General features: G+C 35.3%; 1 protein-coding gene across 6 annotated transcripts in view; it reads left to right on the top strand.

Moving 5' to 3' along the window:
• LRRK2 (leucine rich repeat kinase 2) overlaps positions 1–25,971 on the top strand; it is a 159,702-nt gene that overhangs the window by 44,954 nt on the left and 88,777 nt on the right. For all 6 annotated transcript variants that reach the window (XM_064284381.1, XM_064284380.1, XM_064284384.1 and 3 more), the window contains 9 exons: positions 1,900–2,044; positions 2,184–2,323; positions 4,369–4,497; positions 4,575–4,745; positions 14,015–14,273; positions 17,356–17,544; positions 22,732–22,850; positions 23,939–24,008; positions 24,303–24,520. In XM_064284381.1, coding sequence (XP_064140451.1) covers positions 1,900–2,044; positions 2,184–2,323; positions 4,369–4,497; positions 4,575–4,745; positions 14,015–14,273; positions 17,356–17,544; positions 22,732–22,850; positions 23,939–24,008; positions 24,303–24,520 — 1,440 coding nt within the window. The remainder of the gene's footprint in view (positions 1–1,899; positions 2,045–2,183; positions 2,324–4,368; positions 4,498–4,574; positions 4,746–14,014; positions 14,274–17,355; positions 17,545–22,731; positions 22,851–23,938; positions 24,009–24,302; positions 24,521–25,971) is intronic.

Below are 25,971 nucleotides of genomic sequence, written 5' to 3'. Positions count from 1 at the left end.
ACACTTCTAGCTCACCTTCTCTTGGTTCTGGGTTGATACTTCTTGACCCTTCTGTAGCTAGTTTGGATCATGTGAGTAGTTTTGGCTAAACGGTTGTAAGTGGAGGTTATGTGTGTCATTTCTGGGCCACTATTTACTGGTGAGGCACCTTCCAGAACCTTCACACCATAACCTGCACTGTTTGAGATGGTGGCTGCTTCATCAGCCGAGGTCCCTGAGTGAATGTGATGAGCAGGGGCCGCCTGCTGACCTGAAACATCCATGTAGCATGAATGAGAATTAACCTTTGCTGTTTTTAAGCCAATTAAATTTTGGCGTGTTTACTACAGGTTAACTTAGTCTGTGCCAACAATACAATGATCATCAATAGGGGCTAATCACATAAATTATACTACTTCCAAACTATGTAATTTTATGTAGGGATTAAAGACAATGAGGTAAGATTCCTAAGTGCTACTTTGGAAAAATGTCCAATTTTCCATGAATGTTAAAGTACTCTCCAGATACTTTTTTTTTTTAACATGTGTTAACATACTATGCAAACTGTTTTTTGATGAAATTAGTATATTTCCATTTCCTCATCTTTTCTCCCTTCTGTTACCCAGTTGTGACAGATTATACAATATTTGCTTCTGTAGTCTTAATTATATGTAGCGTTTTAGTAGTTAAATTTGTGGTCCTGGAATCAGAGTTTGAATCCACCTTTACTACCTTTAATTTGTAGCAAAATTAAATCTTGATTTTATTATCTGTCTATAAAATGTAGATAATAATGATTTTTCACTTAGGGTTATTATGAAGATTTTATGAGATAACCCATGTAATTCGTGTAAAATACTCAGTACGATGCCTGCCACATATTTTTATTATTATTAGATTTAAGTGTATCTTTTAACCCCTGTCTGTTTTCTTCTCATTGAATGAGTAGAATGGCCTGGAAAAAAGAGTGGCCTTCCTGAGAATACCTGTACTGTACTGCACTGTACCAGTAGCCGTCAAGTCATTTCCCACTCACAGCAACCCCAAGTGTGTCAGAGTAAAACTGTGCTCCCTAAGATTTTCAGTGGCTGATTTTTCAGGAGCAGATTACCATGCCTTTCTTTTGAGATGCCTCTGGGAGGATTCGAGCCACCAAAGTTTTAGTTAATAGTTGAACGCTTGATCACTTGCACTGCCCAGGGACTCCAGAATTCCTGTAAATGATGTCAATTCATTATCTGTAAATAGTCCAGATTAAAGAGGTTAAAAGATGTAGTGATTAAAACCCTGGGCTTTTAAGGTGACACATTTATATTCAAGTCATGGTCTGTGTCACTGTGTGACTTGGGCTCTTGTTCCATCACGTGTCAGGTTTAGTGAGCCTGCCTCATGAGAACCCATTGCATGTTGAGGGAACAAATGAGATAAGGCATGCAAAGAACTTGAAATAAAGAGTAAATTTTCAGTCAGTATTTTCTATGGTGAGAGATAGCATTCCATTTGACTGGTTATGTAGCAGGCTTTGAGATCAAACATCTTTGCTTTGGATCTCATCTCTTCTGTTTAAATCTATCTGACTTTAGGAAAGTTATTCAGCCCCTCTCAATGTCAGTTAAACTCATCTGCTAATGTGAATGATATTAGCATGTATTTTATGGAATTGTTGTGAAAAGACAATGCATGTGAAGTATTTAGCACAGTGCCTCCACAGAACAGGCACTGAATTAATATTAAAGTGCTAGCTCTTTAAGAATAAATAAAACTAACTTGTAATATGGGAGGCAGAATCAAGGATACTGATTTGTATTTGGGCTACTTGGTTTATATTTTATTGGTCTATAACTGTTTTTTTTTAACTAAGGTAAGTATGAAGATCTTATTTTTAATGGTAAATATTCTTAATTGTCCATTTGGTTTTAGTTCACTGGAAATCCTGGGATTCAGAAATGTGGATTAAAAGTCATTTCTTCTGTTACACATTTTCCTGATGCATTAGAGATGTTATCCCTGGAAGGTGCTCTTGATTCGGTACTTCACACACTGCAGATGTATCCAGATGACCAAGGTTGGTACAATTTGTACTTTAGGTTTACAATACATTTTTATAGGCCAATAGCTGTTAGTTGGATATCTTTAAAAGTTTTCTTTAAGTCTGAGATTTAAAATATTATATTTGTTTATTTATTTGTTTTCTCTTATTCTAGAAATTCAATGTCTGGGTTTAAGTCTTATAGGATGCTTGATTACAAAGAAGAATTTATGCATAGGAAATGGGCATCTGCTGGCAAAAATTCTGGTTTCCAGCTTACAACGCTTTAAGGATGTTGCTGAAGTACAGATGAATGTATGTGCGTTATTTTGTAACCAATTTCAGAGCTTGTGCTGATTTCTCTTGCAGAGCAGTTTGCAATTCCCATTCTGCATTAATGGTGGTGTTCTAATTAATTGAAAACCATGTATCATTTCATAGTATTTTAATTAGAGAAGGTGAAGAGGACTGAATTGAATCTCTAAAGATCCTAAGTTTCATTATTAAAATCCCTAAAATCAGCATGTCTATTTGCCATTTGTCTTTCCCATAAAAGAGCAGAGAATGTGCTAAAAATATCGACCAGCTGAGCTTTGCTTTCTTAGCTTTTAGATAAATGGAAGTTTCAATTATTCCAAATTTTGTAACTCTGCATGCTTTATTGTGATTTGCTTACCTCTAGTAATTGCCTCTTGATTTTCTTTTCCTTTTTTTTTTTTTTAAGTGAAACAGTATTTTTAGCCTTTTTCATCAAGCAAAATTTAAAATGTGGTATAAAATAACTCTTTTTATAAGGAATCCAAGATTTTTCCTAAGGTCGGTTAATTCAGGGAAGATTAAGAAATAAATCTGTCTCAGTTATTTCTTGTATTAGCAAAATTGTTTCTTTAGGAGTCTCTGCCTTCCCTGTGGTTTTTGTAGTAATGGAGTTTGCATCTTTCATAAACCACACTCAGCAAACATTTTCATAAAAGGCAGCATTGATCAGGAATAAAAATATCTAGTCTCTAGCCACTGTGCAGATATTATTAGTAAATAAGATAAGGTATGTAAAGATTTTAGTTATAAAGTGCTGAGCACACAAACTTCTTAGATTAAAAGTGTTTTATCAATGGGTTTTATAAATCTATTTTTTATGATGTGCCTCAACCTAGGTTGATTAAGGTCAAGGTAAAATTCATTAAAAATAATCCTAGGGAAAGGAAATGATTTTAGACAGGTATGATGAAGCCCTCAGTTTTTCTGGATTAATTTATATAGGCAAAAATTTTATAAACCTTTATAATAGAGGTTGTAAACTGCTGAATTTGGCCTGCCAGCATATTTTATTAGGCCAGCTCAGCATTTACAACTTTTTTTATTTGAATGATGTGCATTCTACACATTCATATATCTGCTTTGCTGCAGAATTTGAGTTTGCAAGGACCTCTGCTCTAGAGGTGGGTGGACCGCATATCCTTCTGACCTATATAAATTAAGACTACATCTCTTATCAAATGTTAGTATTTGTAAAGCCTCAGCATCTGAAGAACTCAAAATAATAATATTTGGACCATTTAATTATGATATTATGCTGAAAGAGTTTTAATAAAAGTAGAGATGTTAATATGATCTTTGATGAGTTTACCCAAGCAGAATAATACTGAAGTCAAAAGTCTAGTCTTTCCTTAAAATATCACATGGTTGGAGACCCCAGAGTACTCTCAGAAAACTGCTTGAGGTGGTTCTAAAAATAACGAATGGTGTGACTGATCAGTTCTCTGTAAGTTATTTTATAAAAATGTAAACCTCCAAGTGCTTTCAGAGTTCCTTCCAAATAGACTCAACATGAGTAAAATCTAGGCCCTCACGCCTGTCTCTTTGAAGTTAAAATTTCAGAAGAACGTTGAGGAAGTGCTGGGCTATCTAGAGAACGTAACCTGCAGTTTTGTAGTAGAAAATCCACTAGTCTATCAGCATCCGTAGCCCTGCTGCCCGTTGCCATCTAGTGGATTCTGTCTCTCAGCGACCCTGTAGGACAGGGTGTGGATTCAGACAGGGGTCTTTAAAAGCCAAAATTTAGAATATTAGGTTTTTTCCTGCTTTGCTAGAGAATAGTTTGTTAACTAGCATTTTATTCTCTGTACGTCTATTATATTTCTTAATAATAAGAAAAAAAATAAGAAAGCAAAGAGTATTTAAAGGATTATTTCAAAGTTAACAGCTTTAAAGAATGAAGCCAATAAAGATAAAGATATCTACTTAGTTAAGTGAACATCCAGGTTTGAAGACTTATATACAGAAAATCTCTGTTTTATATTATTCATTCATTTTTGTCTAGAATTGCTTGTTATTGTTATTAATGTTTATCATAATTTCAGGGATTTCAGACAATCTTGGCAATACTTGAGTTGTCAGTATCCTTTTCCAAGCTGCTGGTGCATCACTCATTTGACTCAGTAGTATTCTATCAGATGTCTTCCAGCATCATGGAACAAAAGAATCAACAGGTACAATGTTTTTCACTTGTATGCTAAATGTTATATATTTTGCTGACTCTAATTTGTGTTTCCACTCTTCATTTTAGTTTCTAAATCTTTGTTGCAAGTGCTTTGCAAAAGTAGCTGTGGATAATGAGTTAAAAAGTGTGATGCTAGAGAGAGCATGTGATCAGAATAACAGTGTCATGGCTGAATGCTTGCTTCTTTTGGGAGCTGACGCCAATCAAGCAAAGGAGTCAACATCCTTAATTTGTCAGGTAAATATTCGAGGCCTTACTGTTGTCTTTATTACTTGACTCTACCACTGTATAGCTCTTACTTACACCCCGTTATTCTTCACTTCATAATTTGCCAGTTTATTGCTCATGGCTTATGATTTGTAGTAGGAGTTTAGAGTCAGAATTTTAGAGGTAATAGGGACCTTTAGGTATTGTCAATCTAGTCCTTTATTTTATTTGTCTACCTACCTTGTTAAAGTTGATAAATAACTTTTCAAATTTGTCTCCTTATATGCATCTCTATGCAACTTCTTCTCTAGCCACACCCTGCTCATGTACAATTTTGTTTTGTTTTGATCACTTTTCAACCATTTTCTCTCTGTTTGTAGTTTCTCTGCTTAGAAAGTGCTCCCTTCAGGATGAGTATGTATTACTGGACAGGCTGTGCTCTGCATACCTTTAGGGGTATCCTTTACATGGACATGCCAGTTATTGGCCCCCCTGAAGTTGCGCATACAGTGGGTGAGCAAATGGTTAATGAGCTTGGCTGCTAACTGCAGGATTAGAGGTTCAAATCCATCTAGAGGCATCTTGAAAGAAAAGCCTGGCAATCTACTTCCAAAAAAGCAGCCATTGAAAACTCCATGGAATACAGTTCTACTTTGACACACATGGGTTTACTATGAGTCAGAATTGACTCAATGGCAACCTTTTTTTTAAGTTGTGTAATACTGTAGCCATGCTCTCCTTCTATCCTTTCCCTCCTGCACCACACAAACACATATCCCTCCCATCAAAGTTCTGCCCTTCAAAATCAAATCCAAATTCTCTTTGGTTGATAAAGCCCTTCCCAAGTCCCCAAACCCCCAAACAAAATTAAGAATTACTTCTTCTGTAAGTCCATGACAATTTGTGTGTACCTCTTTTAGATTTTGTGAATTGTATGAATATAGAATTGTACAGTTTTCATCTTTGTATCATTTAAAATATCTAACACTGCTTTATATACAGTAAGTATTCAATAAATATGTGATAAAATGTGTTACCTGTGTTTCAGGTTTGTCTTGGTTTTATATATTTTAGAATTTATATTGACATTCAGGCAGCACTATATATGTTTTCTAGAAATTCAATAATATTTTAACAAAGCAATTATGTAGTGATTTAATATGTATCATTAAATAATCATAACAGTACTGTGTTTTCCAATAATTTAAGCCTTAATTCATTTAATTTCCTATTTTCCTGAGTATGGATTTAAATGGATTTATCAACTGTAAGATTAAGGTAGTGTTAAGAATCGATACAAAAAGAAAATGAACTTGTAACCCATTTTCGTGCACCATTATCCTTATGTAAAACAAAATTTAGTCAAATTTATTTTAAGCAAGCAACTTTTAGGGAAAATTGCCTCTCTGTTTATTACTAAGGGTAATTAGACTGTTTCCTTCCCAATAATTTAATAAGTTTTTATCGTACATCTTTTGTATGCAAATCATTGCATGCATATTACTTGCATTAATATTACTCGGGGATGCCAAAGAACTAAAAAAGAAACCTCATCCTCAAAGGTCTAATTGCCTGTTGCCCATCGAGCCATCTCCAGTTCACAGAGATCCTATGGGACAGGGTATAGCGGCCCCAGAGGGTTTCCGAGGAGCATCTAGTGAGTTCTAACTGCTGACCTATAGGGTCGCTATGAGTCGGAATCGACTCGAAGGCACTGGGTTTTTTAGTTTTGACCTTTGTGCTTAGCAGCTGAACTCTTAAACACTGTGCCACCAGGGCCCCCGAAGTTCCTATTAAGGAAACAGTATAAAAGCACCTGAGTGTAATTGCACTGCATTTCCCACAGGAAATGCTGTCTACTCTTCTCTCAGAGTATCCAAATCTTTCTATACAAAAAGCTTTTTAGTTTATTTCTCTTCCCACATTCTTTTGGGCTTAATGTGCACATTTATGTCGTCTTTTCTTGAAAAAAATCAGATCTTTACATCCATGGATTATACACTAACCGTAAAAAATCCATCCTAGTTACCGAACATTACTTGTATCTAGCAAACGGTAAACATTGATTAAGTATTAGTGAGAGGATTGGTTGACTATACCTCATTTTGTACCAGTGGAAAATAATCAAGATTATTTATTCATGTACCAAGAGGCTGCTTAATTAAAGGCTGTTCAGAGCAAAGATGGAGTTAATTAAGTTAGGCATTCTGAGGAAAGTATAAGATTGTAATGTATATGATTGGTAGGGAGGAATATGGAGGACTAATAATGAGCATGAAGGTAAGATTCATCAATTCATGATGGAAAGAGTAAGTATAACAAAATCTAATTAAAAATAGTAGCAAACACCTCTGTGGTGCTCATTACCACCTGGGAACTGCTCTGAATACTTTGCACATTTTAATGGTCGTAACAACTCATGTGTAGGGCTTAGTATTATTCTCATTATTGTTGTTGTTGTTTGCCATTGAGTTGATTCCCACTCACAGCGATCCAGCGCATGCAGAGTAGAACTGCTCCATAGGGTTTTCAAGGCTGTGACCTTTCGGAAACAGTGACACGCCTGTCTTTCGAGGAGTCTCTGGATGGGTTCAAGCTGCCAACCTTTTGACTAGTGGTTGAGTGCTTAACCATTTGCACCAGCCAGGGACACCATTCTCATTATACCATTCTCATTATATAGTTAGGGAACTAATTTAGGTCACAGAGAGGTTAAATAACTCGCTTGCAGTCTCTTTCCTAATGTTGTTGTTGTTGTTAGGTGCCGTCGAGTTGGTTCCGACTCATAGTGACCCTATGCAGAACAGAAAAAAACACTGCCCGGTCCTGCGCCATCCTTACAATCGTTGTGATGCTTGAGCTCATTGTTGCAGCCACTGTGTCAATCCACCTCATTGAGGGTCTTCCTCTTTTCCACCGACCCTGTACTCTGCCAAGCATGATGTCCTTCTCCAGGGGCTGATCCCTCCTGACAACATGTCCAAAGTATGTAAGACGCAGTCTCACCATCCTTGCTTCTAAGGAGCATTCTGGCTGCACTTCTTCCAAGACAGATTTTTTTGTTCTTTTGGCAGTCCATGGTATATTCAATATTCTTCGCCAACACTGCCGTTCAAAGGCATCAACTCTTCTTCGGTCTTCCTTATTCATTGTCCAGCTTTCACATGCATATGAAGGGATTGAAAATACCATGCCTCGGGTCAGGTGCACCTTAGTCTTCAGGGTGATATCTTTGCTCTTCAACTCTTTGAAGAGGTCCTTTGCAGCTGATTTGCCCAATGCAATGCGTCTTTTGATTTCTTGACTGCTGCTTCCATGGCTGTTGATTGTGGATCCAAGTAAAATGAAATCCTTGACAACTTCAATCTTTGCTCCATTTATCATGATGTTGCTCATTAGTCCAGTTGTGAGAATTTTTGTTTACTTCATGTGGAGGTGTAATCCATACTGAAGCCGTGGTCTTTGATCTTCATTAGTGAGTGCTTCAAGTCCTCTTCACTTTCAGCAAGTGAGGTTGTGTCATCTGCATAACGCAGGTTGTTAATGAGTCTTCCTCCAATCCTGATGCCCCGTTCTTCTTCATATAGTACAGCTTCTCATATTATTTGTTCAACATACAGATTAAATAGGTATGGTGAAAGAATACAACCCTGATGCACACCTTTCCTGACTTTAAACCAATCAGTATCCCCTTGCTCTGTCCGAACAACTGCCTTTTGATCTATGCAAAGGTTCCTCATGAGCACAATTAAGTGTTCTGGAATTCCCATTCTTCGCAGTGTTATCTATAGTTTGTTATGATCCACACAGTCGAATGCCTTTGCATAGTCAATAAAACACAGATACACATCCTTCTGGTATTCTCTGCTTTCAGCCAGGATCCATCTGACATCAGCAATGATATCCCTGGTTCCATGTCCTCTCCTGAAACTGGCCTGAATTTCTGGCAGTTCCCTGTCAATATACTGCTGCAGCCCTTTTTGAATGATCTTCAGCAAAATTTTGCTTACGTGTGATATTAATGATATTGTTCTGTAATTTCCACATTCAGTTGAATCACCTTTCTTTGGAATAGGCATAAATATGGACCACTTACAGTCAGTTGGCCAGGAAGCTGTCTTCCATATTTCTTGGCATAGATGAGTGATCACCTGCAGCTATGTATCTGTTTGTTGAAACATCTCAATAGATATTCCATCAGTTCCTGGACCCTTGTTTTTCACCAATGCCTTCAGAGCAGCTTGGACTTCTTCCTTCAGTACCGTTGGTTCCTGATCATATGCCATCTCTTGAAATGGTTGAATATGTACTAATTCTTTTTGGTATAATGACTCTGTGTATTCCTTCCGTCTCCTTTTGATGCTTCCTGCGTCGTTTAATATTTTCCCCATGGGATCCTTCACTAGTGCAACTCGAGGCTTGAATTTTTTCTTCAGTTCCTTCAGCTTGAGAAACGCTGAGCGTGTTCTTCCCTTTTGTTTTTCCATCTCCAGCTCTTTGCACATGTCATTACAATACTTTACTTTGTCTTCTCGAGAGGCCCTTTGAAATCTTCTGTTCAGTTCTTTTACTTCATCAGTTCTTCCTTTTGCTTTAGCTGCTCGAGATGTCAGAGTCTCCTCTGATATCCATCTTGGTCTTTTCTTTCTTTCCTGTCTTTTCAGTGACCTCTTGCTTTCTTCATGGATGATGTCCTTGATGTCATTCCACAACTTGTCTGGTCTGCGGTCACTAGGGTTCAATGCGTCAAATCTATTCTTCAGTTGGTCTTTAAATTCAGGTGGGATATACTCAAGGTCATATTTTGGCTCTCGGGGACTTGCTCTGATTTTCTTCAGTTTCAGCTTGAACTTGTGTATGAGCAATTGATGGTCTGTTCCACAGTCGAGCCCTGGCCTTGTTCTGACTGATGATATCGAGCTTTTCCATTGTCTCTTTCCACAGATGTAGTCAATTTGATTTCTGTGTGTTCCATCTGGTGAGGTCCATGTGTATAAAAAAAAAAATGTGTATAGCCACCGTTTATGTTGGTGAAAGAAGGTATTTGCAATGAAGAAGTTGTTGGTCTTGCAAAATTCTATCATTCGATCTCTGGCATTGTTTCTATCACCAAGGCCATATTTTCCAACTACTGATCCTTCTTCTTTGTTTCCAACTTTTGCATTCCAATGGCCAGTAATTATCAGTGTATCTTGATTTCATGTTCAATCAATTTCAGACTGCAGCAGCTCATAAAAATCTTCTATTTCTTCATCTATGGCCCTAGTGGTTGGTGCAAAATTTGAATAATAGTCGTATTAACTGGTCTTCCTCGTAGGCGTATGGATATTATCCTATCACTGACACCGCTGTACTTCAGGATAGATCTTGAAACATTCTTTTTGATGATGAATGCAACACCATTCCTCTTCTAGCTGTCATTCCCAGTATAGTAGACCATATGATCGTCCGATTCAAAATGGCCAATACCAGTCCATTTCAGCTCACTAATGCCTAGGATATCGGTGTTTATGTGTTCCATTTCTTTTTTGACGATTTCCAATTTTCCTAGATTCATACTTCGTACACTCCAGGTTCCAATTATTAATGGATGTTTGCAGCTGTTTCTTCTCATTTTGAGTCATGCCACATCAGCAAATGAAGATCCTGAAAGTTTTACTCCATCCATGTCATTAAGGCTGACTCTACTTTGAGGAGGCAGCTCTTCCCTAGTCATCTTTTGAGTGCCTTCCAACCTGGAGGGCTCATCTTCCAGCACTATATCAGACAATGTTCTGCTGCTATTCATAAGGTTTTCAGTTGCTAATGCTTTTCAGAAGTAGACTGCCAGGTCCTTCTTCCTAGTCTGTCTTAGTCCGGAAGCTCAGCTGAAACCTGTCCTCCACGGGTGACCCTGCTGGTATCTGAATACCGGTGGCATAGCTTCCAGCATCACAGCAACACACAAGCCCCCACGGTACAACAAACTGGTAGACATGTGGGGGCTTTCCTGATAAATGGTGGAGAATCTGCCTCTTCAGTGACTGCGCTTAATCCCACAGTAAATGTGTGGTGGTGGGAGAGGGGTTGTTCATTTACTCTTGAATGCTAGGTTGAAGAATTTTTTTTTTTTTTATTGTGCTTTAGGTGAAAGTTTATAGCTTAAGTTAGTTTCTCATATAAAAATTTATACACACATTGTTATATGACCCTAGTTGCTATCCATATAATGTGACTGCACATTCTTCCTTTCTACCCCGGATTTCCCATGTCTGTTCAACCAGCTCCTAACCCTTTCTGCCTTCTCTTCTTACCTCTGGACAGGAGCTGTGCAGTTAGTCTTGTGTATCTACATGAACTAAGAAGCATACTCTTCACGAGTATCATTTTATGTCTTATAGTCCTGTCTATTCTTTGTCAGGAGAGTTGACTTTGGGAAGGTTTTAGTTCTGGCTTAACAGAGTGTCTGGGGACCATGTCTTCTGGGGTTCCTCCAGTCTCAGTCAGACCATTAAGTCTGATCTTTTTACTAGAATTTTTCTCCTTCTCCGTCAGGGACTCTGTTGTGTTCTCTGTCAGAGTGGTCATTGGTGGTAGCCAGGTACCGTCTAGTTCTTCTGGTCTCAGGCTGATGGAGTCTCTGTTTTATGTGGCCCGTTTTGTCTCTTGGGCTAGTATTTTACAAGAATTTGCTTTTGATTGTCACACATATTAATTGTAAAGTATAAGATGGGAAAGAAGATTGCAAAGGATAAATTATACTTTTGAAAACCTTTGTTTATATTCTGAGATTTCTTCATTACTACTTATATGCTAGACTGGGCATTTCTAAGCAGTATTTTTTTTTTTCTGTCATGAAATAGAAACTATTTTCAGAATAATGTGTGAATATTCTGAGAGGAAGAACTATATACATGAGATTTAAAGAAATTAGTTTTTTTTTTTTATCTTTTTACTGGCATATATTTCTTTTGTCTGATACAATTTTTTTATATATATTTCTTTGTGGCACCATATACCCAAAAACAGCTTGAGAGCTTTTAATCCCCAAGAAAATTTCTTCTACAAAAATGTACTGAGCATCTTCTATGTACAAGCACAGTACTAGATATAAATACAGAATATGAAAGGAGTTTCCTACTTCAAGATAGTTTCTAAGTATTTATGTTTGTATGGGAGGCAAGGAAGGAGATAAAACATAAATCACCTTAGTACAAGGTTGACAGTAAATCCCGTGACTTAGGGATAATAATTCGCTGGACCGCCAAAGAAAGCATTTGTGATTGAATTAAAAAAAATTTTTTTTATTGTATTTTTGGTGAAAGCATACATAACAAAACAGGTTCCCATTGAATAATTTGCACACATATTGTTCAGTAACATTGGTTACATTCTTATTATTTCCGTTCTAGCTGTTCCATTATCATTAACCTAGTCTCACTGACCCCCAGCTTTCTCGTCTGTGCTTTAGAGTAATTGTTGGCCATCTGGTCTCATACAGATGATTTTTTTAAAGGAGTGCAGTACTCAAGGGTGATATACTTTACTCTTTCTGAGCTAACCTACTATTTAGCTAAAAGGTAACTTCAGGGGGTATTTTTGGTTCAAGGGCAATAGTCTTGGGAATTCCTCCAGTCTCAGTTGGCCCAGTAAGTGGATTTTTTGAGAATTTAAACTTCTGCTCCACATGTTTCTCCCTGTCTATCAGGATCCATCTATTGTATTTCTGATCAGAACATTCAGTAGTGATAGTGGGGCACCATCTAGTTTTTCTGGTCTCAGGGTAAAAGAGGCCATGGTTCATGTAGACAGCCCTGTAGACCAGTTCCTTCTCTGAATCTGGGGTTTCTTTCTTTCTCTTTTGCTCTGGATGAGTAGAGACCAATATTTGTGTCTTAGATAGCTGCTTCTATGACTGAGTTTGTTAGTCTCTTTCTTCCTCCCTCCCTCCCTTCCTCCTTCTTTTCTTCCCTTCCTTCCTTTTATTTTAAATAATATTTTTTGTGTGTTTTTGGTGAACATTTACACAGCAAACTAGGTTACCATTTAACAGTATCTACTTTTTTACCCTGGTGGTGTAGTGGTTAAGTACTACGGCTGCTAACGAAAGGGTCAGCAGTTTGAATCTGCCAGGCGCTCCTTGGAAACTCTGTGGGGCAGTTCTACTGTGTCCTACAGGGTTGCTAAGAGTTGAAATCGACTTGATGGCACTGGGTTTGGTTTTGGTTTTTATACTTATTGTTCAGTGACATTGGTTACATTTTTCAAAACATGTCAATGTACTCATTGTTTCTATTGTGGTTGTTCTTTTTCCATTAATCTTGCTTCCCTCTCCCTCCCCCTTACCTTCTTATCTTTGCTTTACGGTAAATGTTAACTGTTTCATCTCATAGAGGTGATTTTTTAAAAGTGCTCAGTACTTACTAGAGATATTACTAAAATCTTCCTAAAGTGCCCCCTTGTTCCCCACAGCAGTCGTAACTCCCTGTCTCTTCACCTTAAGGGCTGTCTTGGTAATAATACATTTGCTTTACTCATCATTTTTCTGATGCATTCTTCAGGCACACCCTAGTCTTGACCAGTCTATCAGTCTGCTTTTTTCCTCACCTTCACCCAGGTAGGGCTTGTGGAAAAAAATACTCATCCATACATATTGGTGCCTGGAAGAGTCAAGAAAATCAGAGATGTGTGATGATTGTCTTTTGTATGTGACATTAAGGAATTTTATGATATTTATATTACCATTTAGTTATTCTATGTTAAAAATGAAGGAAGAGAAGTAGTATTTCCTGTATAAGGTAATAGGTAGTTTCCTAGATGTCTTCTGATGAGCAAATGTAAGCCTAAAAAATGTAAGCAACTTGTATAATTGATGTAGCCTGACCCAAGTTTTCTAACTCCATATGAGATTACCTCTTTCATGATAACCGATTCTCCTGTGGCAGATTATTTGGTTTATGCTACTCTGACATTTGTGGTGGGAGTCTTACTTTGGGGCCCTGGTGGTTAAGGGCTTGGCTACTAACTAAAAGGTCAGCAGTTCAAATCCACCAGCCACTCCTTGGAAACTCTATGCAACATTCTACTCTGTCTCACAGTGTCACTACGGGTTGGAATCAACTCAACAGCAATGTGTTTGGTTGTTTTTTTTAGTCTTACTTCATTTTCCCAGTCTGTTTCAAGGATGATTTTTGCTGTATTTTATTTTGTTTCAATCTATCTGTAAGGGTGTAGAAAAAAATCACACCAAGTTCAACTTACCATTCTCAAAAACAAGAAATATAGGTTTTTAATATATGACTTTTTTTTTTCTTTAATAGGTGTGTGAGAAAGAGAGCAGTCCCAAATTGGTGGAACTGTTATTGAACAGTGGATCCCGCGAACAAGATGTCCGGAAAGCCCTGACAATAAGCATTGGGAAAGGCGACAGCCAAATCATCAGTTTGCTCTTAGGGAGGCTTGCCCTGGACGTGGCCAATAATAGCATCTGCCTTGGTGGATTTTGCATGGGAAAAATTGAGCCTTCTTGGCTTGCTCCTTTGTTTCCAGATAAGACATCTAATTTAAGAAAGCAAACAAGTAAGTATCAATGTATGTGACATTTCCGTTTCTACATAAGCTTATCAACATAATTGATTACCAAATTTTTGTACTAGTCTGTTGTTTTTAGTTTTTTCTTTTTTGTCACTAATCTTTTAGTTAATTTTCACTCTCTTTTGATGCAGCTTAAGCCAAAGTATTGAAAAGGTTTGAATATCTTTTTTGGGGTGTGTGTATCATGAAATGCTTGAGAGAGATATTATACTTAAGTTATGAGATAGCAAATATATTTCTTAAAAAAAAAAGCAGAAACAGTAGGAGCTTTATGAGGAGTTTCTTTTTTAAAAATATCTTTTATGTTTTATTAAAAAGTAATACATGCTCATTTTAGAAATTAGAAAATATGGAAAAATTATAAGGAAGAATATAAAAATAACTTATCACATCTCTTGTATAAAATTAACATGGATATTTCTTTTTTTCTAGACTTTCTAAATTTTAGTATGCTTACATTTACAAATACATTTAAACGAATACGTAAAAGCAAACACAACCATATATACTTTGCATTTTCAAGTTAATATATACTCTTTATATCAAGTTACACTTGTATTTTCTTTAGATTTTCAAGTAAGTATATATTTTGTATATATTATATATACTGATAAGTTATCATCATCCCTCATAACATTTCTATCTTATCAGCTCTCTCTCATTTACTCACACTAAACATGTTTTTAAACCTTGAGCTCCCAGCTTTTACCCTCTTTCCCCTCGTGTCCACTTGTTCCCCATAGCGGTGGTAACTCCCTGTCTCTTCACCTTAAGATCTGTCTTGGTAATAACACATTTGCTTTACTCATCATTTTTCTGGTGCATTCTTCAGGCACACCCTAGTCTTGGCCAGTCTATCAGTCTGCTTTTTTCCTCACCTTCACCCAGATAGGGCTTCTGGGAAAAAATACTCATCCATACATATTGGTGCCTCTACAAATTCAAAGTCTCCAACCTTCAGATATCCTTAAAAGGTCCCGTCCAGCTGGATTTCTCCCAGTTTCTTAAGTGCTTTGTGTGCTCTTCCTTCCAGGCTTTCTCCAGTGTAATTATGGCTACCTAACTTCCTATCCTTTCACTTCACTTTACTATCTCTTCATCTTTTTTTGCCTTCGCATTGTTGTCACTGTTTACAAGAAGGCATTCCTGACCCCACGAAGTATGGGTGGCAGGTTTTGTAGGTGCTCTCATAGCTAACTATTTCTTCCTTCTGTGATAACACATATCATATTATATACTAATTGAATTTTTACCTTCTGGTATCTTCCAGTAAATCATAAACCCTGTTGCCATTGAGTTGATTCTGACTCATGGGTAGGTTATAAGTGTCATGAAATGAGTGTTAGTCTTGTCCAATATTGTAACCTTAGCATATATACTAGAGTTTTGCACATATTAGATAACCATTAAATACATGTAACATTGGCAAAAATAAAAATTTGGTAATAAATTATGTTGAAAAGCATGTATAGAAACAGGAACTTCACATATTGTTCATATATACATTTCTTCTTTTGAGAGTAAATTGGCAATATCCACTAATATTATAAATGTACATTCTTTTTTGGCCCAGCAATATACTAACAGAAATACATGATACAGGTATTCTCAATGTGCACAAGGAAGTGGTTACAAGGATGCACATTAAAGCATTGTTTATAACAGCAGAGAAATAGGGAAGAAAACCTAAATATTTCCCAAAATAAACTGTGCAAATAAATTTTAGTACATTCATGTACTAGAGTGCTTTGCGTCACTGGGAGAGAAATGGCAAATCTAAATGTCCTGATACAGAAAACAATTTAAGTGAAAAAAAAAAAAGACAGGTTACAGTGTTTTTAGTATGCTAATGTGTAAAATGTGTATAAAAACAATTGGGATATGGTTTTTTTTAGTCATAAATGCTTGTATATGAAAAGACTATGTCTGGAAAAAAAGTCAAGAAATTAGCTCCCTGGCTGGCTATGGGAAGTCTGGATTCATAACTTTAAAACATACCCAGGTCCTGCTTCACTGAGTCACATAAACATGCCAATGTGAGCTATGAAAATAATCTTTAAAGAAAACTTTAGGCTATATGTACAAAAACAGAAAATGTAAGGACTCTGCCAACTTATTTCTTTATAGGAGAACATAACATATAATGAAATAAGAAGAATGTTAACTTCAAAATTCCATCCAATTTCCCAATAATAACCAAACCCGTTGCCATTCCAGTTGATTCCGACTCCTAGCGACCCTATATGGCAGAGTAGAACTGCCCTATACGGTTTCCAAGCAGCATCTGGTGGGTTCAAACTGCTGACCTTTTGATTCCCAATAGTCAGAATTAATCAATTTAGCAAATATTTTATAATAATAAGCATATAATTTTGGAGCATCTTCTATGTTCCGTGCATTGTGCTGGACATTTTCCATACTTCATTTCATTTAGTCTTTTCCTTAACTCTACACTGTAGATATTGTCATCTTCACTTTCTAAGTGAGGACACTGGCACTCAGGAAGCTGTTATAACCTGTGAGTGGCAGTTTTGTGACTTGAACACAAGCCTGTATGGTTTCAAAGCCCAGGCCCTTTCCTGGGTCAAGGTAGTTTCATCTACTCCAAAGCTTTGTATAAACTTTTATGATTTATTTTCTTGTTTTTATTTAAACTCACCATATGCTGATTAAGCAATGTCACTATTATAAAGAGACTTTGGAAGTAAGAATAAAAAATTCTCTAGAAGCTTTGATGTGTGTGTTTTGTATATATATATACAGGGAGCCCTGACTGTATAGTGGTTAAGAACTTGGCTGCTAACCAAAAGGTCAGCAGTTCAAATCCACCAGCCACTCCTCGGAAACCTTATGGGGCAGTTCTACCCAGTCCAATAGGGTCACTATGAGTTAGAATTGACGACAATGGGTTTATTTTATTTATATATATATAAATATATATATATTTATATAATATGTATATATATTATATATATATAATATATATATACACATACATATAAATACATATGTATATATCTGTCTATCTTGAAGTTTGTATAATTATTGAATTTTAATATATTTTTAGATATAGGATCCACCCTAGCAAGAATGGTGCTCAGACATCAGATGAAAAGTGCTGCTGAAGAAGGAGCAGCCTCAAGCAGTGACGGGAGCTTTTCTGAAGATGTACTCGTTAAATTTGATGAATGGACCTTCTTGCCTGACTCTTCTGTGGACTGTGTATTTGGTCAAAGTGATGATCTGGATAGTGAAGGTATTTATTATAAAAAACAATTTCCTTTATGTTTTACACTGGCATTGAACAATAGAAACTGAGGCAAAAGCCTGATTTAATTCATTGGAAAAACTTGAGGAAAAATGTGTTCGTTATTGGAAACATCTAGAGCCCTGGTGGCAAAGTGATTAAGAGCTTGGCTGCTAACCAAAAAGCTGGCAGTTTGAATCCACAAGGCACTCCTTAAAAACCCTATGGGGCAGTTCTGCTCTGTCATATAGAGTCACTAAGAGTTGAAATCAACTCAACAGTAACGGTTTTTTTTTTTTTTTTGGTTTATTGAAACAGTGTTTACTAATTCCAATTAAGGTAATTATTGTAAAAAAAATGCATCTGTGCACTTCTAGGTGGCACAATACTGACCACTAATCAGTGAGTGGTGGCTATTGCAGTGAAAATACTGACTCAGGCTGGAATTGGACTCAAGTTCCATTATTGATTGGATCCTTGTGTGGCTTGTGTAAGCACCTTCACCTTGTTAAAGGTCGTGTTGCCAACCTTGCAGAGTTATTTATAAGCATTAGAGATAGTATATATAAAGTGACTAGAACAGTGCTTGGAAAATAGCAGGTGTTCCATAAAAAAGTAATTTTACCTTTATTATAATTAGAATAATATTAATAATTTAATAGTTCATTTCAGATGATTTTTTTGCTAAATTGGCACGGCAAGATACATGACAGTGATGAGGGATGACATATTTAACACAATCCAGTTTTGTAAATATGGGGTGAGGTCCTTTTTTTTTTTTAACATGATATGATTGAAAACTTTGAGTGATAGAAAAAATGTATTTGAGAGGACAAAAAACAAGAGTCATTCTAAAATCTCTTGACTCAAGTCCAAGTATTTTTCTTAAACCAACGTAATATAAAATAAAATGTACCCATTTTAAGTGTCTATTTTCTTGAGTTTTAAAAAAATTATTCATCCATGTAGTTACTAGCACAAATAAGATATGTAATATTTCTATCACCAGAAAAGTTCTTTTTGCCTCATCACAGAAAATATCCCCTTTCCCACACCCTCCCCCAGCAACCACTCATCTACTTTCTGTCACCATAGATTAAATTTGTATTTTATAGAGCTTCTTAAACATGGAATCATTCAGTATGTATTCTTTTGTGTCTGGCTATTTGCTAAAAGGGTTTTGCCATGTTATACTCCCAATCACAATACGTGAAAATTCTGGTTGCTCTACGTTCTTGCCAACACTGGATATGGTCAGTTAATTTAATTTTAGCCATTCTAATGGCTAAATTCTATCTCATTTGAATTTAATTTTCATTTTCCTGATGACTACTGATATTGAGAATATTTTCAAGTTCTTATTTGCCATTCGTGTGTCTTCTTTGTGAAGTGTCTGTTAAGGTCATCTGCCAATTTCTAATTGGGTTGTTCATCTTATTATTGTATTATAAAAGTTCTTTATAAGTTTTAGGTAGAAGTCCTTTGATGGGTATATATATATATATATTGTAAGTATTTTCTCCCAGTTGTGCCTTGTCTTTTCATTTTCTTAATGGTATTTTTCACAGGGCAGAAGTTTTCCATTTTGAAGTACAGTTTTTAGGTTTTCTCTTTTATGGTTCATAGTTTTTCTATCCCATTTAAGAAGTCTTTACCTATCTCAAGTTTGTGAATATTTTCTTCTCTGTGCTGTCTTAAAAATTTTTAAATCTTAGGTTTTACCTTTAGGTCAATAATCTATTTTAAGTTCATTTTTATATATGGTATGAGTAAATGATGTTTACTTTTTTTTCCTTTAGTTCTCCAGTTGTTCCTACACCATTAGTTAAAAAATACTGTATTTCCCCAATTGAATTACAGCATTCTTGTCAAAATTAATTGACAATTCTTTATTCTATTCCACCGATCTGTATCTATACTGTATTGTCTTCATTATTCTAGCTTTATAGCAGGCCTTGAAAATAGGTAGTGTAAGCCCTCTTATGTTCTTCTTTAAAATTGTTCAGGCTTCTCTAGGACTTTTGCATTTTCGTATATATTTTGAAATAGCTAATAACTTCTTTGAACTATTATACTTGGATTTTTTTTTTGGAATAGATTTAATGTATAGATCAATTTGGAAGAATTGATACTATTATACTTGGATTTTTTTTTGAATAGATTAAATGTATAGATCAATTTGGAAGAATTGATATTTTAATAATATTGAGTCTTCTAACGTGTAAATGTGGTATATATCTCCAATTATTTAAATATTTTAAATTTTGTCTCAGCCATATTTTGTATTGTATATTTTTGATGCTATTGTAAATGGTATTGTATTTTTCTTTCAGTTTCTAATAGTTCACTGCTGGTGTACAGAAATAGAATTGATTTCTTTTTTTACATTAAGTTTGTATCCTATAAACTAGCTAAACTCACTTATGAGATCTGGTAGCTTTTTTGTAGATTTCTTAGAATTTTCTGTGTTCACACTGTGCTAATAAGGATACATTTATTTCTTCCTTTCTAATCTGTATGCCTTTTTTCTTGTTATACTGCACTGGCCAGGACCTCCTGTATATTGAATAGAAGTTATAAGAATGAGCATCTCTCTTAGTTACCTAGTGCTGCTATAACAGAAATACCACAAATGGGTGGCTTTAACAAGCAGAAATTTATTTTCTCTCAGTTTAAAAAAACCCGTTGCTGTCAAGTCAATTCCTATAGGAGAAAGTAGAACTGCCCTACGGGGTTTCCGGGAAGCGCCTGGTGGATTTCGACCTTTTGGTTAGCAGTGGTAACTGTTAACCACTCCACCACCAGGGTTTCCTCTCTCAAATTTGGAGGCTAGAAATCTGAATTCGGGGTGCCAGCTCTAGGGGAAGGCTTTCTGTCTCTGGTCCTTGTCTCTTTGAGTTTCTGCTCCTGGGTGATCTTCATGTGCCTTGGCATCTCTCTTTACCTATCTCTGCTTGCTTGTCCTAGTCTGCTTTTTAAATATTTTGTAAGAAATTGACTGAAAACATCTTATACTAATTCTCATTAACATAACAAAGACAACCCTTTACCAAATGGGATTATAACCACAGGCGTAGAGGCTGGATTTATAACAATATTTTGGGGGGCAACAATTCAATCCATAACAGCCTCTTTCTCTGATTTCTATCTATTCAATCTTTCACCACTAAATATGGTGTTATCTGTAGTCTTTTTCCTATATACCCTTTATCAGGCCGAGGAAGCTCCTTTCTAGCCCTTGTTTGGTGAGCCTTTTTATCAGTAATGAGTGCTAGAAAATGCTTTTCTGCATCTGTCGAAATTGCCATTTTTCTCCCCTTTATTCTGTTAATAGAGTGAGTTACATTGATTTTTCTAATGTTAAACCCAACCAGCATCCCTAGGTATCTTTTTATATATTATTAGATTTGACTTACTGTCTAGTTTTTTTTTTTTTAATTTAGTTATGAGAATAATGCTGACCTCTTAAAATAACTTGGCAAGTGTTCCCAACTCAGGCATTTTCTGAAAGACTGTGTAGGATTTGTATTAAATTCTTCTTAAATGTTTGATAGAATTCTATGGTAATTCCTTTTTGTTTGGAATTTTTGGTGGGGAGATTTTAAATTATAAATTTACTAATGGATTTATGGAAACCTTGATGGCGTAGTGGTTAAGAGCTACAACTGCTAACCAAAAGGCTGGCAGTTTGAATCCACCAGTCGCTCCTTGAAAACCTCAGGAGGCAGTTCTACTCTGTCCTATAGGGTCACTGTGAGTTGGTATCCACTTGACAGCAATGGGTTTGGTTTTGGTTTTAATGGATTGATGGTTCTCTCAATTTTCTCTTTCTTTTTGACTCAGGTTTAATATTTCTACATTCTTTATCCTGTTACATTGATCTGTATCTTTATCCTCACGCCAAAACCATACTATACTGGTGGTTTTCAAAGAATGTGTCCATTTTTCATGAGTTACCAGACTTATTGGTCTAAAATTATTTGGAATGATTCTCTTATTATCTTGTTAATGTTTTTAGGATTTGTAATTATGCGTGATTTTTATTCTTGACATTGGTGATTTGTATCTTTCCCTCTTTATCAGTGTAGGTTATAGTTTATCAATTTTATTGATCTTTTCAAAGAACTAGATTTTTGTTTAATTGATTTTCTCTATTGTTTATCCAATTTCTTTTTCATTGATTTTTGTTCTAATCTTCATTAATTCCTTTCTTTTACTTATTTTTATTTTAATTGGTGCTTCTTTTATAGATTCTTAATATGGAAGATTAGGTTGCTGATTTTAGACCTTTCTTATTTTCTGTATAAGCATTTAAGGCTATCCATGTACTTCTAAGCACTGATATAGTCAGGCAGAAATTGTGTCAATTTCTAAATTTATATTGAATATTTTAAAATTGATCTTTGGATATATAGATTTCATAATTTGTTTTTGGCACTTTAATTATTTATCCTTCCAACCTAAAAGTGTAAAATTTACAATCTTAAAAATAATTTTAAAATAATGCCTTCACATTATTCAGCCTTAATAATATGATTTATTAATTCTTATTTTTTGAAAATTCATACTTTTAAAATTAGTTCTCATCCCTTTTCTCTCAAAACAATTATTGCCAACTAAACTAATTGTGTTTACTTTAATGTCAGGCCATACATTAAACTATGATTATGGAGTTCAAATTGAGATGTACTACATGTTGAATAAAGGGATTCCAAAATTTAAAACAAGACATAAAAGAATTTTAGGAAGAATTCCAAGAAACAGAAGAGAATACATCAATCAGATTTGCATATAAACGTTCCTTACTTCCTGTGTATGCATGTATTTATTATGGCGTGTGTAACTGTTGGTTTATATGGCTCTTTCCCTCTGGACTGTGAGCTTGTACAAGGCATGCTTGTTTTTTTTTTTTTTTCCCTCTGCTTATTTTTATTCAGAACTTACTTAGTGTCTAGACTAGGACAGCCATTCCATAAATATTTATGGATGAAGAAAAATGTAGTTGAATTTTGAAAATAACAAGCCAACATACTTTATAATTTTGATTTTAAATAAAGATGTTACAAAGGGAATTATTTTGCAACCTCCACTAATGAAAATATGTTTAATCTTCCATGATTGAACTATGATACCATCATCTTATGATCTAGTCAGCTTTCTTACTGTTCTTTATGTTATTTGATCATTTGAAAATAGGAAGTGAAGGGTCATTTCTTGTGAAAAAGAAATCAAATTCAATTAACGTGGGAGAATTTTACTGGGAACCTACCTTGCAACGTTGTTCACCAAATTTGCAGAGGCATTCCAATTCACTGGTAAGTTAAAGTGTGGTGTGTGTGTGTGTGTGTGTGTGTGTGTGTGTGTGTGTGTGTGTCTGTATGTGTTTTGCTGGCAATCTCTTGATAACTAAAATTATATGACAAAGCTAGGAACTATTGGTGCAGAAATTCCCTGATGTATGAAAGTTTTATGTACATAATTAGAAAGCAAATTAGACCTAAATTATGTTAAATTCACACTTGTAAACTTTTGAGCATGTAGAGTATGAATTTGAATTTGTTTGAGGTATATATGTACTGCATACACCTAAAAGTGGTTTTACTCTTCCTTCTTTTCAGAACTCTGCATCTGTGGAACCTAGGCTAAGTTATGGCTAATGGTGTAGCTAGGCCCCAATAACTCTCTAGCTAGAAATTACATTGTGATTTCTGAGAAAACCAGATAGGAGCCCGAAGGACACTGAGCAAGATAGAATAACATAATATCATTGTTTATCAAGACATGCATTTATTTTGTGTATTGAAAATCATTTAATTTTTAGAAAACCATTATTATTTCAACCTCATGTGCGTTTAGCAATTATGGAAGGACTCTGGCATATTTACATGAAGGGTGCGCTAATTCTAGTGGTGAAAGTTGGGAGTCATTGTATTTTCAGATTCTCTTGGTAAGATCTATGCTAACCTATGTTCTAATTTTGACCAGAATTTGACGTCAAACAATATGAGGTTTCTTTTATGTTGATTCTAGATGGGTCTCAGTCTTCATATATGCCAGTTCTAATTTACATAAATGGCTTAACTTAGTAAGAAAAAGTAATTTGGTTGTTAAGAGAAGTTATATGTATATATTTTTTGATTCAACCTCTCTGCTTTACAGTATTCTTATAGTTAAAGTAAAGGAGAAAGAGTAGATGCTTTCTTCCTAAGGTCATTTTCACACTAAAATGGATTGTTTTATTTTAGTTTCATGATTGGGTTCTTTGCCGTTTTTGCTTATTTTTATCATAAATTATAAATAAATAACATTTTCCTGTTAAAACTTCATGGATGTGTCCATATAGAATATTCTCTTCTACTCCAAAAAATTACAATGACTTTATTTAAATATCTTTATTTAATAGGGACCTGTTTTCGATCAAGAAGATTTACTGAAGCGAAGAAGAAAAATACTGTCTTCAGATGATTCACTCAGTATGTATTTGGAAATAATCATAAGTAAATAGATACTTGGGGGAAGAATTCTACTCTGTATCCCCTTCAAGTCTATTTTTTATTATATTTATGCTTCTTGATATATTAAAATTAATATTAAATAGTTATATACTATATATTTGCTGCTAGAATATAGGCTGCATAGTTTGGTTTTCCGCTTAATTTCCAGTGCCGAGAGGACAGCTGGACACTAGTAGATGCTTAGTAAACATTTGCCAAGTGAATTTAAGCTATTTACTTATATTTCTGTTGTTTCTTTGTTTTTGACAAAAGAGTCCACAAAACTTCAATCCCATGTGAGGAATTCAGAGAGTGTTTGTTCCCTGGCTTCTGAGAGAGAATATATTACATCGTTAGACCTTTCAGCAAATGAACTAAGAGATATTGATGCCCTGAGCCAGAGATGCCACATAAGTGGTCACCTGGAGCATCTTGAAAAGCTGGAGCTTCACCAAAATGCACTCTCGAGCTTTCCACAACAGCTATGTGAAGTAATTTCATTTATCCTTATACCTCTCAGGATATTTGAAGGGCTTTTCCATTTATATCTAATTTATCATGATTAGATACTGAAAAAGAAGGTTTTGTTTTTGTGTTAATGGGAAGTCATTCTTCCAGTTTTCACACAGATATCTTAGTCTGTATGCTGTTCAGAAAGCTTTTTGAGGGCAAACAATGGAAATGGACAGGAGCCCTGGGTGGTGCAAACAGCTAAGCACTTGACTACTAGCTGAAAGTTTGGTGGTTCAAACCTACCCAAAGGCACTTCAGAAGATAGGCCTGGCGATCTTCTTCTGAAAGGTCACAGCCTTGAAAATCCTATGGAGCAGTTCTGTTCTGCACACATGGGATCCCTATGAGTCAGAGTCAACTCAATGGCAATTAATCAATGGGGAGTTAATTAAAAATGATTTCTAGGTTCTGTCCCGATGATACAGGATGCATATTAAAGTATATCAAGTTTTTATGTTGATTATGCCTTTAATTATTTAATTCTAGTCAGAAAACTAAGTTTTTACTAGATGTTTAAATTCTTAGGTAAACTAAAATTAGACATGGTTTGATAGTACTGGTTCTGGCTCAGCTACCAATTGTGTGACAATAAGAACATCTCACTTTGACTGCTCTAAGCTTTCCTTTACTCATCTGCAAAATACAGAGACTCAACTGAATGATCCCTAAGGCATTTTTAAACTCTAAAATTATATGAAACTTAAGATTTGATTTTTTGCTCAGTGTTCCTATTTGGTTAAACAAAGTATATAATAGTCAGCTGATAGGGTACAAAAAAAAATACAAACCCATTGGTGTCGAGTCGATTCTGACTCATTGTGACACAATACGATGGAGTAAAACTTCCCCATAGGGTTTCCTAGGAGCATCTCGTGGATTTGAATTGCTGACCTTTTCATTAACAGCTGAATGCTTAACCACTGCGCCACCAGGGCTGATAGAGTAGTCCTCTGAATACTGACTTTTTTTTTAAATCATTTTTATATATTATGGGTCAGAATGGTATTTATAGCCAAATAAGATACAATGATAAATAGAATTTAAATTATAATTATCTCAATACAAATGCTTAAATTCTTAAACTGAATTTTTGAACTGAACTTCAAAATTTGAGAAAGGATTATGACTATTTTTTTAACTTAGTTTTGTTGTAAATACATTTTCCTTTTTTCTAACCTATAAAGCTTACTATAACTTTGAGATTTTTTAAAACCAATATTTTGTGAATTATAAGTATATTTAATGGTCTCTTTCACAAAAAATTTATATATCTGGAGAGAAAAACAAAAAAGAAAGAGGAGCCTATATCTCCTCTCCCCCTGTCTAAAATGTGTCCTTTTTCCCTCTTCTACCTTATTGCCTGGCTAAATCCTCCATGCCACCCAGGTCTCGCTTTAAATGTCATTTTCTCACATTCTGTTTACATTCT

The sequence above is a fragment of the Loxodonta africana genome, chromosome 4 (assembly GCF_030014295.1).
Source record: "Loxodonta africana isolate mLoxAfr1 chromosome 4, mLoxAfr1.hap2, whole genome shotgun sequence".
In the NCBI taxonomy this organism is placed as follows: domain Eukaryota; kingdom Metazoa; phylum Chordata; class Mammalia; order Proboscidea; family Elephantidae; genus Loxodonta; species Loxodonta africana.
This window is presented reverse-complemented; position numbering and strand designations above follow the sequence as displayed.